This window comes from Mus caroli, unplaced genomic scaffold (genome assembly GCF_978045245.1).
Source record: "Mus caroli unplaced genomic scaffold, Mus_caroli_1 scaffold_13, whole genome shotgun sequence".
Taxonomy (NCBI): Eukaryota; Metazoa; Chordata; class Mammalia; order Rodentia; family Muridae; genus Mus; species Mus caroli.
In genome coordinates, this window is record NW_028227268.1 from 65,587,199 (window position 1) to 65,602,276 (window position 15,078).

At 48.0% G+C, this 15,078-nt stretch overlaps 1 protein-coding gene across 5 annotated transcripts in view; it reads left to right on the plus strand.

The window, feature by feature from the left end:
* Positions 1–1,941, plus strand: part of Fam114a2 (family with sequence similarity 114 member A2) — a 36,455-nt gene extending 34,514 nt beyond the window's left edge. For all 5 annotated transcript variants that reach the window (XM_021176572.3, XM_021176573.3, XM_085830004.1 and 2 more), the window contains one exon: positions 738–1,941. In XM_021176572.3, the coding sequence (XP_021032231.1) occupies positions 738–860 (123 nt within the window). In that variant the 3' untranslated portion in view covers positions 861–1,941. The remainder of the gene's footprint in view (positions 1–737) is intronic.
* The last annotated feature ends 13,137 nt before the right edge of the window (positions 1,942–15,078 follow it).

Sequence of the window (15,078 nt, forward strand, 5' to 3'; positions counted from 1 at the left end):
TATATTAGATATTAGTCTCCTATCATATTTAGGATTGGTAAAAATCCTTTCCCAATCTGTTGGTGGCCTTTTTGTCTTATTGACAGTGTCTTTTGCCTTACAGAAGCTTTGCAATTTTATGAGGTCCCATTTGTCGATTGTCGATCTTACAGCACAAGCCATTGCGGTTCTATTTAGGAATTTTTCCTCTGTGCCCATATCTTCGAGGTTTTTCCCCACTTTCTCCTCTATAAGTTTCAGTGTCTCTGGTTTTATGTGGAGTTCTTTGATCCACTTAGACTTGACCTTAGTACAAGGAGATAAGAATGGATCAATTTGCATTCTTCTACATGATAACCGCCAGTTGTGCCAGCACCATTTGTTGAAAATGCTGTCTTTTTTTTCCACTGGATGGTTTTAGCTCCCTTGTCCAAGATCAAGTGACCATAGGTGTGTGGGTTCATTTCTGGGTCTTCAATTCTATTCCATTGATCTACCTGTCTGTCGCTGTACCAGTGCCATGCAGTTTTTATCACAATTGGAGGAGCTGGTGTTCTTTTGGTGCTGCTGCATTTTCTGAGTCCTAGGTCTGTCTTGTCCCATGTCAAACTTGAGTGCAGTCGTCAGGCCTGTCCTTTGTTTACTTCAGAAGCCGTGGCTCCCGTTGGATTGCAGACCCGGGTCTGTTGTTTCATTAAGTGTTTTCTCCTTCCTGTGATTGTAACGTTTTCTTTTTGGTGACTTGTCAATCCCACCAGGCCTCAAACAGCGCTTCCTATATTCAAGATGCCTTCCAACTCCTCCTGCCTGTGCTGCAGATCTCTCTCATCGAGAGCAAGACAGAGTCATCCACGTGTGAGCCACAGCCCAGAGACCTCTGACAGAACCCTGAGGAGCAGAGAAGAGTCCTCCTGAGATGGTGATAGCCAAGAAATCTGACGTTGCTCAGGGAGCCCTGCAGCCAGAGCGAGGCATAGTACTTACTGCGTGTGTGAAAGGCCAGCAGGGCGCAGGCTCACAGGGATGCTTGCTTCTCTGCGTAGCTGATGCGCTCCGCTGCTCACACAGCTCTTCCAGCCTTATAAGTAATAAATTATTTGAAAAAAAGAAAGAAAGAAAGAAAGAAAGAAAGAAAGAAAGAAAGAAAGAAAGAAAGAAAGAAAGAAAGAAGAAAAACGAAATGTATTTCAGGAAAGTCAGCAGGACATTCTGGCAAAAACGCTGGACTTTGTTAGCAAGCTCAGAAAACACTATAGACTGTTATGGATGTCATTCGCAGCCAGTGGTAAAATTGTTAAGCAGGAGAGAACAAAACCTCAGTTTGGTGTCCTGGGGTTTATGACATTCGTCGTAGCCTGGGCTTTCTCCTTTCCAGAATAAAGCCTGTGGCTTCTAGAGAACTGAGACTACATTAGCCCTAAGTGAGGTGGTCGGACAGGGCTGTCTAGCTGTTTCACATGGAGTAGAAACTCGTAGCCATGTGTATGAACCACAGGAAAATGCCCTTTGGCTTCAAATGCCTCTCTTCCCAGTAGACCATGCAGCCGCGTGTCTGCAGGTGCTCTGAGTCTCTTCGGGCTGCATTGTGCATGCCCTGCCTGAGGCTGCACTCATGCAGGCACATCTTTCAGCTGCCAACTCCAGAGCGGGAGGGAGGAGGCTTTTGGTGATGGGGTTTTGTGGAGTCCTGTGAAGATGTTCACTTATAACAGGATTGAGCCTCCCGCGTCCCCCTCATTGTTCCTCTGTTGTCGTGTGTTTGTTATTGTGCTTGGAGAGGAGCTCAACTGCCGTCCGTACTCTCGAGCCCTCCATGCAGTTTTCAGCAGTTCAAAGCTATTTTGGTATCCAGGCTTTTTGAAAATGTTCATTAGCTTTGTGATTTTTAGTGGCTCCGGCAACTTTCGAGAGCCCTGTTCTTTATCTTTGAAAACCATTAAAATAAAATATAATTATACCTACTTTATTTATTTATTTATTTATTTATTTATTTATTTTTTAAAGGTTGTTTTTTTTTTTTAATTTATTTATTTATTACATGTAAGTACACTGTAGCTGTCTTCAGACACTCCAGAAGAGGGCGTCAGATCTCGTTACGGATGGTTGTGAGCCACCATGTGGTTGCTGGGATTAGAACTCTGGACCTTCGGAAGAGCAGTCGGGTGCTCTTACCCACTGAGCCATCTCTCCAGCCCCTATACCTACTTTATAAGTGTGGTATTTAATATCTAGAAGTAAATACCTAGAATATCTAAATATCTAGAATTAAAATATTTTACTTCAATATTGTCCATTTTTCATAAAAGGCTTAAAAATGAAGCATTTGAGAAGCAAGGGTATTCTGAGAATAAGGCCCTGACTGGTCTGTGAGGGAACTTTGAAAATGCGCACACTGCTATGACTCCAGCTGCAGCCCACTCCTCAGACACCAGTCTTCTTGTTTTCTGCTCAGAAGCCTTGCTGGTTATTTGTTGTCGGGAGGAATCCCAGGTCCCTAAGCACTTTGTGTCAGTCATTTTCCCGGGGAGTGAAAGAGACACCTAGATGCACTCTCGGCACTTGTCGCTGAGCTAGAGGTGAAGAGAAGTGACAGGTGTTTCACTTACGGATCAGGGCTGTACTTGCCAGAGAGCACGCTTCTGAGAGGCCTGACCTTGTGGAAGACCTTGAGCAGAATGGGGGGAGCTGCAGGCGGCCCACACTTGTCTGTTCTCTCCACACTGCCGCTGCTGTGCACGCCATGCTTCTCCAGTGCAGGTCAACTGACTCCACCTCATGCTGGTGTGCGTGCGTGTATTGATAGTCTTAAAGTATTTCATTATTGAGAATAGCATCCACGTGAACAATGCATTTGAATTCTATACACTCCAAGCCTCATTTCCACCTCTCCTAAGGCATCTCCACAACGTCCCCTCCCAACCCCACATTCCTTTTAAGCTTGGTTTTCTGATAGCCTACTTGAGTCCCATTAGGGCTGCCTACTTGTGCATGTATGCAGGGCAATCCACTGGAACATGGGCAGCCTACCAGGGCCCACACCCTAAAGAAAACGGACTCATCCTTTCCACAGCAGCCATCAGTAGCTCCTCAACTCAACCAGCAGTTGGTCCTCATGAGCCCTCCCCAGCCAGGTTGGGGTGCTGACTGGGTTGTGTGGCATCCACGGCTGCTGTCAGCTCATGGGTGCAACGTTCCTATCATGTCTAGAAAACACTTTCACAGTAAACCTCCACGACCTGCTCTTCAGTCTGTCTGCTCTGGGAAGCTGTCCTCTGAGCCTTGTGGGGGTAGGGTGTGGTACAGGCATCACATGTGTAGCTAAGCATCCCCCTGCCACTTACTTTCTGCATAGTGACCCAAATATGCTTAATTAAAAAAAAAAAATCTGGGGCTGGTTTGGAGCTTGCTATGTAAACCAGACTGGCGTCAAACTCGTAGAGATCCACCACCCTCTGCCTAGATTAAAGACATTCACCACCATGCCTAGCTTGCATAACTTTCGAAAGCATACTTATGAGCTAGAATGGGCAGCCTCATCTGAGTAACTTAGAGTGAACATGGAAATTTCAATTGAGATTTTAAACCCGAAGGGCTTTAAGTTTTTTCATGCAACTGAAACCTGCTTACCTCTCAGGTGGTGCTGAATAATTCAGCTGTGCGTTAAAGGAGAAGTTTCGAAAGTGGAACAGTATGCGAATACTGCCTTCAGTAAATCCGGATGTACCTCTCTGTGTAGCGTAACTGTATTAGTAAGAGTTCTCTAGAGCAATAGAACTTATACAATGACTCTCTCTCTGTAGGGGTGGTTATTAGGATCGCTTACAGGCTGTGGTCTACCTAATCCGGCAATGGCAGGCGATGAACAGAAAGTCTAAGAATCCAGTAGTTTGCTCAGCTGCAAGGCTGGATGTCTCAGTTGTTTTTCAGCGTAAGGAATGGACTTGCCAGCAAGTCAAGGGCAAGCAGGCAAAGAGCAAAAACATCCCTCGTCTCACGCTCTTATCTAGGCTTCCTGGAGAAGGTGTGGCCTGGATGAAAGGTGTGTCTTCTCACCTTAGCATCTGGATTAAAGATCTAACATTAAAGACACTTCTGCCCACCTCAGAGATCTGGATTTAGAAGTCGATCTGCCTACTTCAAATCAAGCAAGAATCCCTCACAGGTGCGCCCCCCCCTCAGCCCCAAGTTTAGATTTTAGTTGATTCCAGATGTTGTCAAGTTGTCAACCCATCACAGCGACTCTCCAGCTCACTTTGGTGTTCTGCTGCAGGGTCAGAAGTGAGTGTGGCTGTCAGTACAGAATGGATCTGCTGACATCTGGAGTGTGTGCTTAAACTCTATGACTTCCCAGCCAAGGACATTGAGGCCTCCTAAGAGATACAGACTCAGCTAGGCCCTGTGCTCAGATCTTCTGCTCTGTGCTGGTCTGACTTTAGAGCCTACCTCACTTCGGCATGTGTAGAGAGATGCTGGGCTAAGTGCTGGGGAAACAATATGGAGTGTGTGTGTTCTGTTCGGGTTAGTTCATGCTGGTGGTTCTGGCTGAGCCATGGAGCAGCTGTGAAAGCCTCAGAGAAAGGGAGGGAAGAAGGGAGGGAGGGAGGGAGCAGCTAACATGGCTGGGCTGGGCTGGATGGCCTTGTCTCCGGCCTGCCTGTCCAGTCGGGTTAGCATGGCAGATGTTTACAGATGCGCTCATCACTCCTTGTTGCTGCCTTGGCTGGTTTTGACTCAAGGAGCTGATACCAACTGTCCCTGGATGTGGGAACTAAGTGGGGTAGGGGAAGAGGAGTGTCTTAGTTAGGGTTTTACTGCTGTGAACAGACACCATGACCAAGGCAAGTCTTATAAAAACAACATTTAATTGGGGCTGGCTTACAGGTTCAGAGATTCAGTCCATTATCATCAGGGTGGGAGCATGGCAGTATCCAGGCAGGCATGGCGAAGGCAGAGCTGAGAGTTCTACATCTTCATCCAAAGGATGCTAGAGGAAGACTGACTTCCCAGGCAACTAGGGTGAGAGTCTTAAGGCCACACCCACAGTGACACACCTATTCCAACCAGATCATACCTATTCCAACAAGGCCACACCTCCAGATGGTGCCATTCCCTGGTCCAAGAATATACAAACCATCCCAAGGGGGAAGGGATGATAGCCCACATCCAGCCAGAGTTCATCCTAAGCTCTGGGCAGGCTGACGCGGGAGGGCTGTCAGACACTTTCCACTTGGCCCCCGGTGGGCATCCAAGCTACTGACCCCACATGGTGGGGGATGGACAAGGGGCAGCCCCCAACCAGGGGCCCCGGGGCGACACCCTGTAGCCCCGGGGTTATGGGAGAGAGAGCATAGGGAGAGAGGTTCCCACGCAGGTAAGAAAGTCCTTAGTCCGGGTCTTGACTAGAGCACAGGAAGGCCTTCCATTGGGAGATTAGAAATGGCTCACTAGAGGAAAGCCTATCCCATTGTCCAAGTGCAGTGGGCCTTGATGAACAGACAGTCTGTGGTTTTAGAGCTTTATTGTAGAAAGGCAGGGGAAAAGAGAGAAGGTAAAAAGAGAGAGAGAGAGAGACCGGCCATGGCCAAGAGGAGAGAAAGGTGAAAGAGAGAGAGAAGAAGAAAGGCTAGAGAGTAAGAAAGAGAGAGCAAGAGAGTGAGAGGAGAGAAGAAAGAGAGGAGAGTAAGGGGAGTAAGAGATCGAGGTGGGGCCAAGCAGCCCCTCTTATGGTGGGCTGTTTTCTTACTGCTGCTAGGTAACAAGGGGAGGAGTTTAGCGTGAAGGTCAGAAGCTTGGGACTTTGTCTATGTGACTACTGACCATGCTTCTCCTGTGGGGGCTGTGGGGGTGGTAACTTTGACAGGAGCCAGAGTTCCAGGAGACATGAGGGAACTCCTACCGTCCCATGTAGGTGAGTTATCACCACTGGGTTCCGGGGTTCCACACCCCAGCTCGACTGGAGACCAGACTGTCTGTGTATATAGCCCAATGCCCCATACCTGGAACTGCAGAATTGTCAGTCACCAACAGCTAAAAGGAAGCTCACACAGGGACCACTTTGAATAGGAAGTACTGTGGAATGTACTTTAAATTCTCATAACCACTTGGGGGCCAGGGTAACTATACCCCCAGCTTGGGGCCTGCAAGACTGCTGCAGACAGGCGCATAAAATAATCTCTGCTCTCTCACTTCCCAGCTCTGTGGCAGTGGACAAGTAATCAACTCTTCAATTTTATCTGTAAAATCAGTCTCGTCACACTGTGATCAGTCGTTGGTGGGTTGATCTGTGTAAGTCATCTACGGAGACCCTGCCGCGTGACAGTGTCCCAGATACTGTCCTGAGTACATACCATGCAATGCTTACACCATTTAATCCCCAAAACCACTCTGCTGTTAACATGCCTATTTTATAGAAGAGGAAACTGAGGCATGGGAGAGTTATGTCATCAGTCTGAGGTCACAGAGGTGTCAGTGATGGGGCTCAAACGCAGAGCACCAGAGTTCCCGCTTTCCGTGACGTGACACAGTCACCATGAGCCGTCAGCAGGGAAACCAGTTTCATTCTTGACTGTTAGGATAATGACTGTGAAAGAGACCAAGAGGCCTGGCTTTTAGATGTCCCAGGTTGGTGTGCAAAGCCTCTGCAGTGAGTCTGTCCTGTGATTTTTTAGCCTCATATGTGTCCTGTGATAGTCCCTGAAGGGACTGGCACAGAGATGCCCATCCAGTGATAAAACCTGTGAGGAAGCACCTGCTTAGGGTTTCCCAGAGCCACTAGACTTGGCATAGAAAGGACAACATGGACACAGAACATGTTTGACACAGCAGGAACAAAGGCCTCGGTTATGTAGGGACATCTGGGTTGATTAGAGTAATTAGTGATGAGAAAGGAGGACATGCTTTGCCTAGCAGCTATGCTTATTACATCCCCAAGACCAGAAAGACCTAGACTCGGATACAGCCATACTACGTGATTCTCAGCAATTAAAGTAATGAACCCACCATAGATCTTTGTAACAGCTGAGGTCAATCCCAAGGGAATTAATTATGCGGATTAGGGGAGGAAAAAGCCCCATGGGCTACATTCTGCATAATTTTATTTATGTAGCATTAAAAATGACAATATAATCAGGACCCGGCTTCTTGTCTGATGTCTGGACATCAGCTGAGTCTAAAGATAGACCAGTCTTCAGTACCATGAGGGTTCTAGAGGCTGTGGGGTGCCTGTCTCATTCTGGCTGGAGGGCAGAGCAGGAGCAAAGACCCCACAGCATTCCTGTGAGAGGACTCAGCTGCAAGCCGCCACCAGGGAGGCACTCAGACACACTGAGTCCCAGCCGAGGCCACATGGGGTCAGAGTGGGGTTGGTTTGGCCAGATCCTAAGGAAGAATGAACTGAACAGGAAGCATGGGAACCTCCAGTTGGGAGGAGAGCCCTCTGTCAGAGCAGGGTCAGACTTGAGTGGGATTGGTGGACTCCACAGTGCTTGCCCTAGTGGCCCAGAATCCCTTGGAGAAAAAAAAAGTATCAACTTCATCAGGTTGGTCTGTGGTCAGGTGTGTGGGGAAATGTCTTCATTGTTACTAATCCACTGTGGGTGGTAGCATTCCCTGGGCAAATGGGAGCCTGTGAGAGAGCCGGTAAACGTCCTCCTCCAGTTCCTGACTGAGATCCTGGGCTGACTTCCCTTTGTGATTGACTGTGACCTGGAAGTATAAGCTGAAATAAACAGTTTCCTTCCATCAGTTGCCTTTGGACAGAGACTTTTTTTTTTCTTCTTCACAGTAGTAGATATCAACCTAGAACGGTGTTCCTTCCACTGTCAAGCAAGCAGTGACGGCAAGCAGTGTGGGTCCTTGAGACAGGATGCTGTGCCTCCAGGAGACCCTGCTCGAGAAACATCTGTACCTGGAAAGCAGAGGGTCTGGCTGGTCAGAGAGGGAGGGGCTGCTGGAGATGAGATTGCTCACACCAGGAAGAGGCTGGCTCCAGGGTCTGTAGAAGATCGGAGACAAGAGAGGTGGGGGGAATGGAGCTACCTGGGAGCTGATGGATGGGAAGGTGCGGGACTCCCATGACCTCTGGGCTTTCTTACACCCTGGCCATCCGGTCTCTGCCTCATCATCTTGCTAAAGTCTGACTGCTTATCCTAGGAAGTGATGGCCATGAAACAGAAAAAACGGGCCTAGCCTCTGGATGACAGTTGTTCCCAGCCTAGGGAGAGGGAGAAGCCAGAAGGAAGTGAGGGAAAACAGCCACGCAGGTGTGAGACTCCAGGGGAATGCAGCAGCAGAGGCAAAGGGCTACACAATGAAACAGTCCACACGCTAGTTAAGCCTGTGACCGACTTTACTGTTCATTTTTGACATGTGCTATGTGTCTAGGCAAACTCAGGTGCTCTGTCTGTGAACCTGGATTCCTCTGACTGAGGACTGCCTTCCTTATTCCCCATCATCCTATCACAAGCAAGCTTGAATTAGATCAGGTGTCTTGGAATTTATTCTGCCTGACCAGGGTCCTGCTGGCTGGACAGAGGGAAGTAGGGGGGGGGTGTACTGGCTAGTTTTGTGTCAACTTGACACAGGCTGGAGTTGTCACAGAGAAAGGAGCTTCAGTTGGGAAAATGCCTCCATGAGATCCAGCTGTAAGGCATTTTCTCAATTAGTGATCAAGGAGGAGGTCCCCTTCTGGGTGGGACCATCTCTGGGCTGGTAGTCTTGGTTCTATAAGAGAGCAAGCTGAGCAAGCCAGGGGAAGCAAGCCAGTAAAGAACATCCCTCCATGGCTTCTGCATCAGCTCCTGCTTTCTGACCTACTTGAGTTCCAGTCTTGACTTCCTTGGTGATGAACAGCGGTATGGAAGTGTAAGCCAAATAAACCCTTTCCTCCCCAACTGCTTCTTGGTCATGATGTTTGTGCAGGAATAGAAACCCTGACTAAGACAGGGGGGAAAGATAAGGGCTGGTCTTAGCATCTTATCTCTCGCTTAGACAGCTCGCAGGTGGGAAACCTCAAACATACCTCTTACCTTCGTGTCTTGGTTTCTGAGTCCATAGCTTTGGAAGTCAAAACAGGAAATAGGAGCCAGTGGGATAAGGCAGCAGTTAAAGGTGCTTGATGCTAAGCCTGAGTTCAATCTATGGGATCTACAATGGTGGGAGGGGGAAAAAAAACCCACAACAACTCCTGAAAGTTGTCCTCTGACTGCCACACAAATGCCCAGGCATGTATGTGTCCCTTGCCAACAACCAACCAACCAACAAAGTAAAACAAAACAAACTATAAAAATTCCCACCAAAACCCAAACTAGAAATCTGCTCTGGATTCCAGAGTGCTTGGCTCCATCTGCTGGCCAGTTTTGGTCACTGTACCTTTTTGCTATAATGCAGTCCTCTGTTATATTGCGGAAGACTGAGGCTTCTAGGACATTTCGGTCTGCTGTGGAGGCTGGGAGAAGGCTGTGCACATCACAGTTGTCCTGAGAGTCCAGTGAGTTGCTGTCACCTCTGGGTCACACTGGTGGTGTTTTCAGCCCTCTGGAAACTCTCATCTTGATTCATGATAGAGAAATCCCACGTGTTAGGATTGTTGGGTACTGGAGACCGTAGGGCCTGATATTTCTGATGGTCACTGACTTCGTTAGAGTTTTATTGCCGTGGAGGGACACCATGACCAAGGCAACTTTTATAAAGAACAACATTTAACTGGGGCTGGATTAACAGTTTCAGAGGTTTAGTCCATTATCATCATGGTGGAAAGCATGACAGCATCCAGGCAGACTTGGAACTGGAGGTGCCAAGAATTCTACATCTTGATCTGAAGGCATCCAAGAGGATACTCTACTGCAGGCAGTCAGGAGGAAGCTCTCTTCTATAGGCAGCTAGGAGGAGGCTCTCTTCTATAGGCAGCTAGGAGGAGGCTCTCTTCTATAGGCAGCTAGGAGGAGGCTCTCTTCTATAGGCAGCTAGGAGGAGGCTCTCTTCTGTACTGGCAGAGCTTGAGCACTAGGAGACCTCAAAGCCTGCCTATACAGTGACACACTTCCTCCAACAAGGCCACACCTCCTAATAGTGCCATCTCCCCCTGGGCCAAGCATTCAAACCACCACAGTCACAGAGGCTCATGCAAAAGCAGGACTCGTTCCAACTCACACACTCAGGTCCTAGTTTTCCAACACCAGATCCTTTGTGCACTCCTTACAGACTGCCTCCTCCGTCTCTAGACTTCCTGTCCTGGCTGATCCTTCTTTTCCTTTTCCCCTGAAGTCGGGAGAGCTGAAGCAATAAGCACAATGCTCTATCCACTTGTTGCCATGGCAACAGCCTCCTCCTGTTCCTGGCCTCAGTCTGACTTGGGGTGTTCAGCCTTCTCTCCAAGCCAGAGCATTCCTGGCGGGATGGACCGTGGAGGGAGAAGGGAGGAGATCCCCTGTATTTGCCTACAGCTCTGGCCCCCTTCCCTTTCAGCTTCTCTGAGCCTCAGGTTCCCCTAGCCAATCAGCTCTGTGAGATGGCTAAGGATGATGAAGGGGTGGTTGGGTGTAAAGTGCTCTGAGAGTTAGTGAGCATTCAATGTCCATCAGTCAGGACCCTAGGAGCTAACTGCTGTCTGGTTAGCACAAGCGTTTATGGAGCCTCAGAGCAGGGAGACACATGGAGAGCTGGAAGGCAATTCACAGAGAAGTGAAAAGAAAGGACTATGGCGAGAGGATGGAAGCACTTCCCATGTTCAGGGACTGGCAGGATTAACATTGTGAAGGTGGGCATATTACCAAAAGAGATGAACAGATTCAATGCAGACCCCATCCAAAGTCCAATGACATTGTTCACAGAACTAGAAAACACAATGCGAAAACCCACAGGGGAAGCACAAACACCCTGCACAGCCAAAACGACATTGAGCTAAGAGCAATGCTGGAGAGATGTCGTGAATCTTAAGCCATGTGACACTTATGACGCTTAGAACAACAAAAACAAAAACTGGCACAAAGCACGGCCTGTCGACCAGGCAGAATAACCCTCCCCCACCACAGGTACGAAAACATACACTGGAGGAAAGATAGCCTCTGGACATGCTCTCGTAGAAGACTGAACTGGACCTGTGTCATGCTCAGCCAAAGTCAGCTCAAAGTGGCTCACCTTAACGAAAGGACTGAAACCTTGAAGTGAATGGAGGAAGACTCTTCAAATCTGTAGGCACCGGTGAGGTCGAGGTAGAGGCAGGAGGGTCAAGAGTTCAAGGTCATCCCCAGCTACATATCCAGTTTAAGTCCAGCCTGGGTTGCAGGAGCCTCAGCCTCAAAAATGATACAAAACAAAAAGATCAGAAGTAAAACACAGAGAGAGAGGTGGGGGGGGGAGAGAGAGAGAGAGAGAGAGAGAGAGAGAGAGAGAGAGAGAGAGAGAGAGAGAGAGAGAGGATGGATCCTCTACTTTAGCCCTGAGTATCCATTTCCACAGTTCACCTGCCCCTCCTGCATTGCTGTCTCTGAGACCCCCCTAAACCTTTCCAGCAATTGCATGACAGTCTTTCTCTCTCTCTCTCTCTCCAAGTCACTCTTCCAGGCTTGGTGGCGGCTTTGGGGAGGAAGCTCGTAGTTCTTTAGGGAAAGTGCGTGTTGCAAGCTGTGGCAAATACTGCTGCCGTGTTCTGCACGACAGACTGGCTGTCACCCTGGGTACCCTCCAGGACCCGTTGAAGACTCTGTCCTCCACAAACCATGCACAGAGCTGCCAAGCTCCCAGTGGTTGGTTTGGTCTCCTTGAAGCGAAGGACCTGCCCACACGCAGCTCACACTGTAGGTACTTGGAGGTCTTTGCTGATTGATGCGAGTCCGTTCCCAGGGTTCTCAGCTGCCAAAGCTGTTCCTGCTGGCCCCAGCTCACCTTTTCAGTGTGTTGTGAAGTCTTCTTGGGTGACCTGTAATACAGGAATCCTCCCTTTCCAAACGTCTCAGGACCTTTGTGCCCAGTGTAGCAGAATTATGTCACATCAAGGCTTCTTTTACTAGGTTATGAGTCCATTAGGCTTCCTGTGCGAGTGGAACAGAAAACTGCTAAGTTAATTTGAGTTAATGGAATCTGTTAAATAGAGAGGCTGGGTCTGGGTCTGGGTCTGGGTCTGGGGCTGGGTCTGGGTCTGGGGAGATGGCTCAATTGCTAAGGTGCCTTGGAGGCAAGTATGGGCTAGTGTTCCATCCCCAGAATCTCACATTTTAAGAAGCCAGTGTTTTCTTGTATAAGACTTGTACTTTCTTGGTTAAATTTATTGCAAGATGTTTCATTGTTTCTGAGGCTATTGTGAATGGCCATATGTCCCTGATTTCTTTCTTGGTACACTTGTTGGAGCTGGTAAAGCTACTGACTTTCCTGTGTTAGTTTTGTAGCCTGCTGCTTTGCTGAATGTGTTTATCAGCTTTTTTTTTCTGGAATTTTTGGGGTCTCTTATGTGTCAAATCATATCATCAGCAAATAGATACTTTGTATTTTTCCTTTCCTGTTTGCACGTCCTTGTCTCCTTCCGTTCTTATTGCTCTAGTTGAGGCTTCAGCTACAGCATTAAGAGGGGCAAGGAGAGTGGGCACTTTGTCTTGTTCCTGGTTTTAGTGACAATGCCTTGAGGTTTTCTCCAGTGAGAAGGAGGTTGGCTGTTGACTTGCTCTAAACTGCCTCCATTGTGTCGAGGTGCATTCCTAGCATCTCTAGCTCCAAAAGGATTTTGATTTTGTCCGAGGCCTTTTCTGCATCTAATGAATTTTTTGTCCTTAAATCTTTTTATGTGATAGATTACATTTGTTGATTTACTAATATTGAACCATCCCGGTGTCTCTGGGATGAAGCCAACTTGATAATAATATTTTGAAATGTGTTCTTGAATTTGGTTTGGAGGAAGGGTTCTATCTATCTATCTATCTATCTATCTATCTATCTATCTATCTATCTATCTATCTATCTATCTATCTGCATCTGTCTTCATCAGAGATGTTGTCCTGTAATTTTATTTTCTCTTTCTTTTCCTCCCTCTCTCCCTCTGTCCCTCCCTCCTTCCCTCCCTCCCTCCCTCCCTCCCTCCTTTTCTTTCTTTTTTTGGGTTGGTCTTTGTGTGGTTTTGATATAGGGTAATACTAACCTCCTAAAAGGAGTTTAGTAATGTCTCTTCCTTTTCTATTTTATGGAGTAATCTGAGGTGTGTTAGGATTCGTTCTCTTTTGAAATTCTTTTAGAGGAGGATTCTGCTCTGAATCCATCTGGCCCTAGGCTTTTTTTGAGTTAGGAGACACCATGTGGGTGCTGGGAACCAAACGTGGGTCCCCTGGCAGAGCAGCAAGTACTCGTCTCTCCAGCCCGTCCCCAGCCACTGTGTTAGGTGTTCTTTCAGTTGAGTCATTTGGTTATTGATTTGAGATTAATATTTTTTGATGTAGACACTTAGTGCTCTAATCTTTCCTAACCTCGGGACTGTCTTCCCTTAGACTTTAGCATGCTGTGTTTTCATTTCATCCACCTGTAGGAATTCTTGAGTTCTTCCTTGTCCCAGTTATTACTCAGTGGTGGTGTTGTTCCCAGGAGTTCTTTCAGTTCCTATCATCTTTGACATAGTCCGCTTTATTCCGTTGTGCTCAGACAGAAGGCAGGATATTATGTCAAAATTTCTATAGTTGTTGAGACTTGCTTTGAGTCCTGATATGTGGTCTATTTTGGAGGAAGTTCTATAGGCTGAGGAGAAGAATGTAGGTTCTTCTGTGTCCAAGTGACATGCTCTGTGTATGTTTTTTCGCTCCATTTAACTTATGACATTATCTGTTCCCAATGTTTTTCTGTTTAGTTTTTGTCCCATCCCTTGTCTGTTGGAAGGAGTGAGGTATCGAAGTCCCCCACTTTCACTGTGACCTGAGTTCTAATAGTGTGTTGTTGCTGTATTTTTTTCTTTCTTTCTTGAGACAAGGCTTCTCTGTGTAGCCCTGGCTGTCCTGGAACTTGCTCTGTAAGACCAGGCTGGCCTCAAACTCTGAGATCTCCCTTCCTCTGCTTCCCAAGTGCTGGGATTAAAGGTGTGCACTGCCAGCGCCTGGTTAATAAAGTTTCTTTTATGAGATTGGGTTTACTCTGACCCACAGTTTCCATTGTGGTGGGGATGGCTTAGTGTCAGGAGCTGCTTGTGATTGCGGTTCCAGGGGTGTGATGCTGATTGGTCAAACCTGGGTGAGTCAGGAAGCAGGAATAGACCAATGAGGTGCTCGGCTGGCTCCCCCTCCCCCTTTTTTATTCACTTTGGCATACCAGTTCCTGGAGGGGTGTCACTCACTTCCAGGGCAGGTCTCCCCTGCCTTGCAGTTAAACCTTTCTGAAAACTCCCTGGAAGACACGTTCAAAGGAGTCTGTCACCAGTGCCCAAGGCATTTCTAAATACAATCATGTTTACAGTAACAGTAGCCCAACCACAGCTAGGTTGAGATGTGAGCTAACAACTCCTCGGGGGCCTTAACTGCTGGACACCGTGACCAGGCGTCAAAGTCTATACTCTGGTATGGAACTTTCTTTGAGCAAACACTGTCTGAATTCATACAACAGTAACTAACGCAGGGGCATTGTGGGGGCAGGGGGAGCTTCCTGAAGAAGCTGAGAGATAAGCTGATCTTCCCAGAACTGGAGAATGTTCACAAGTGTTCAAGAGAAGGGACGAGAACTGGTGTGGCAGGGGGTGGGGTGGGGGTGGGGATCAATGAAGGTATGAGAACCGGTGGGATCTGTTCCAGTTCTCGGGGATCCAGAGGAGGTAGAGGCACTTCTGTGAGAAGACAGCACCCCCCAGGGAACTTACGATGTCATTAGGGGGTACAGTTTCAGTGTTCCCTGTGCCCTGGTCCCTCTAGAAGTAGTCTGAGAAAACTCCTCACTCTACCTCTTTGCCCACCCCCCCTCACACCACGAGACTCCATTGACTTCGTGTCTTCTAAGCCTCTTTTCCTCAAGGAGCCAGCGTGTGAGGAGCAGGTACGTGACTCACCTGGTCAGCAGCCTCTCGTGTCAAATCGGCATTATTTCTCATTAGCATGATGTCACCGGGCTTACCAGACAGGACTCTTAGCCCCTTGCATGTAC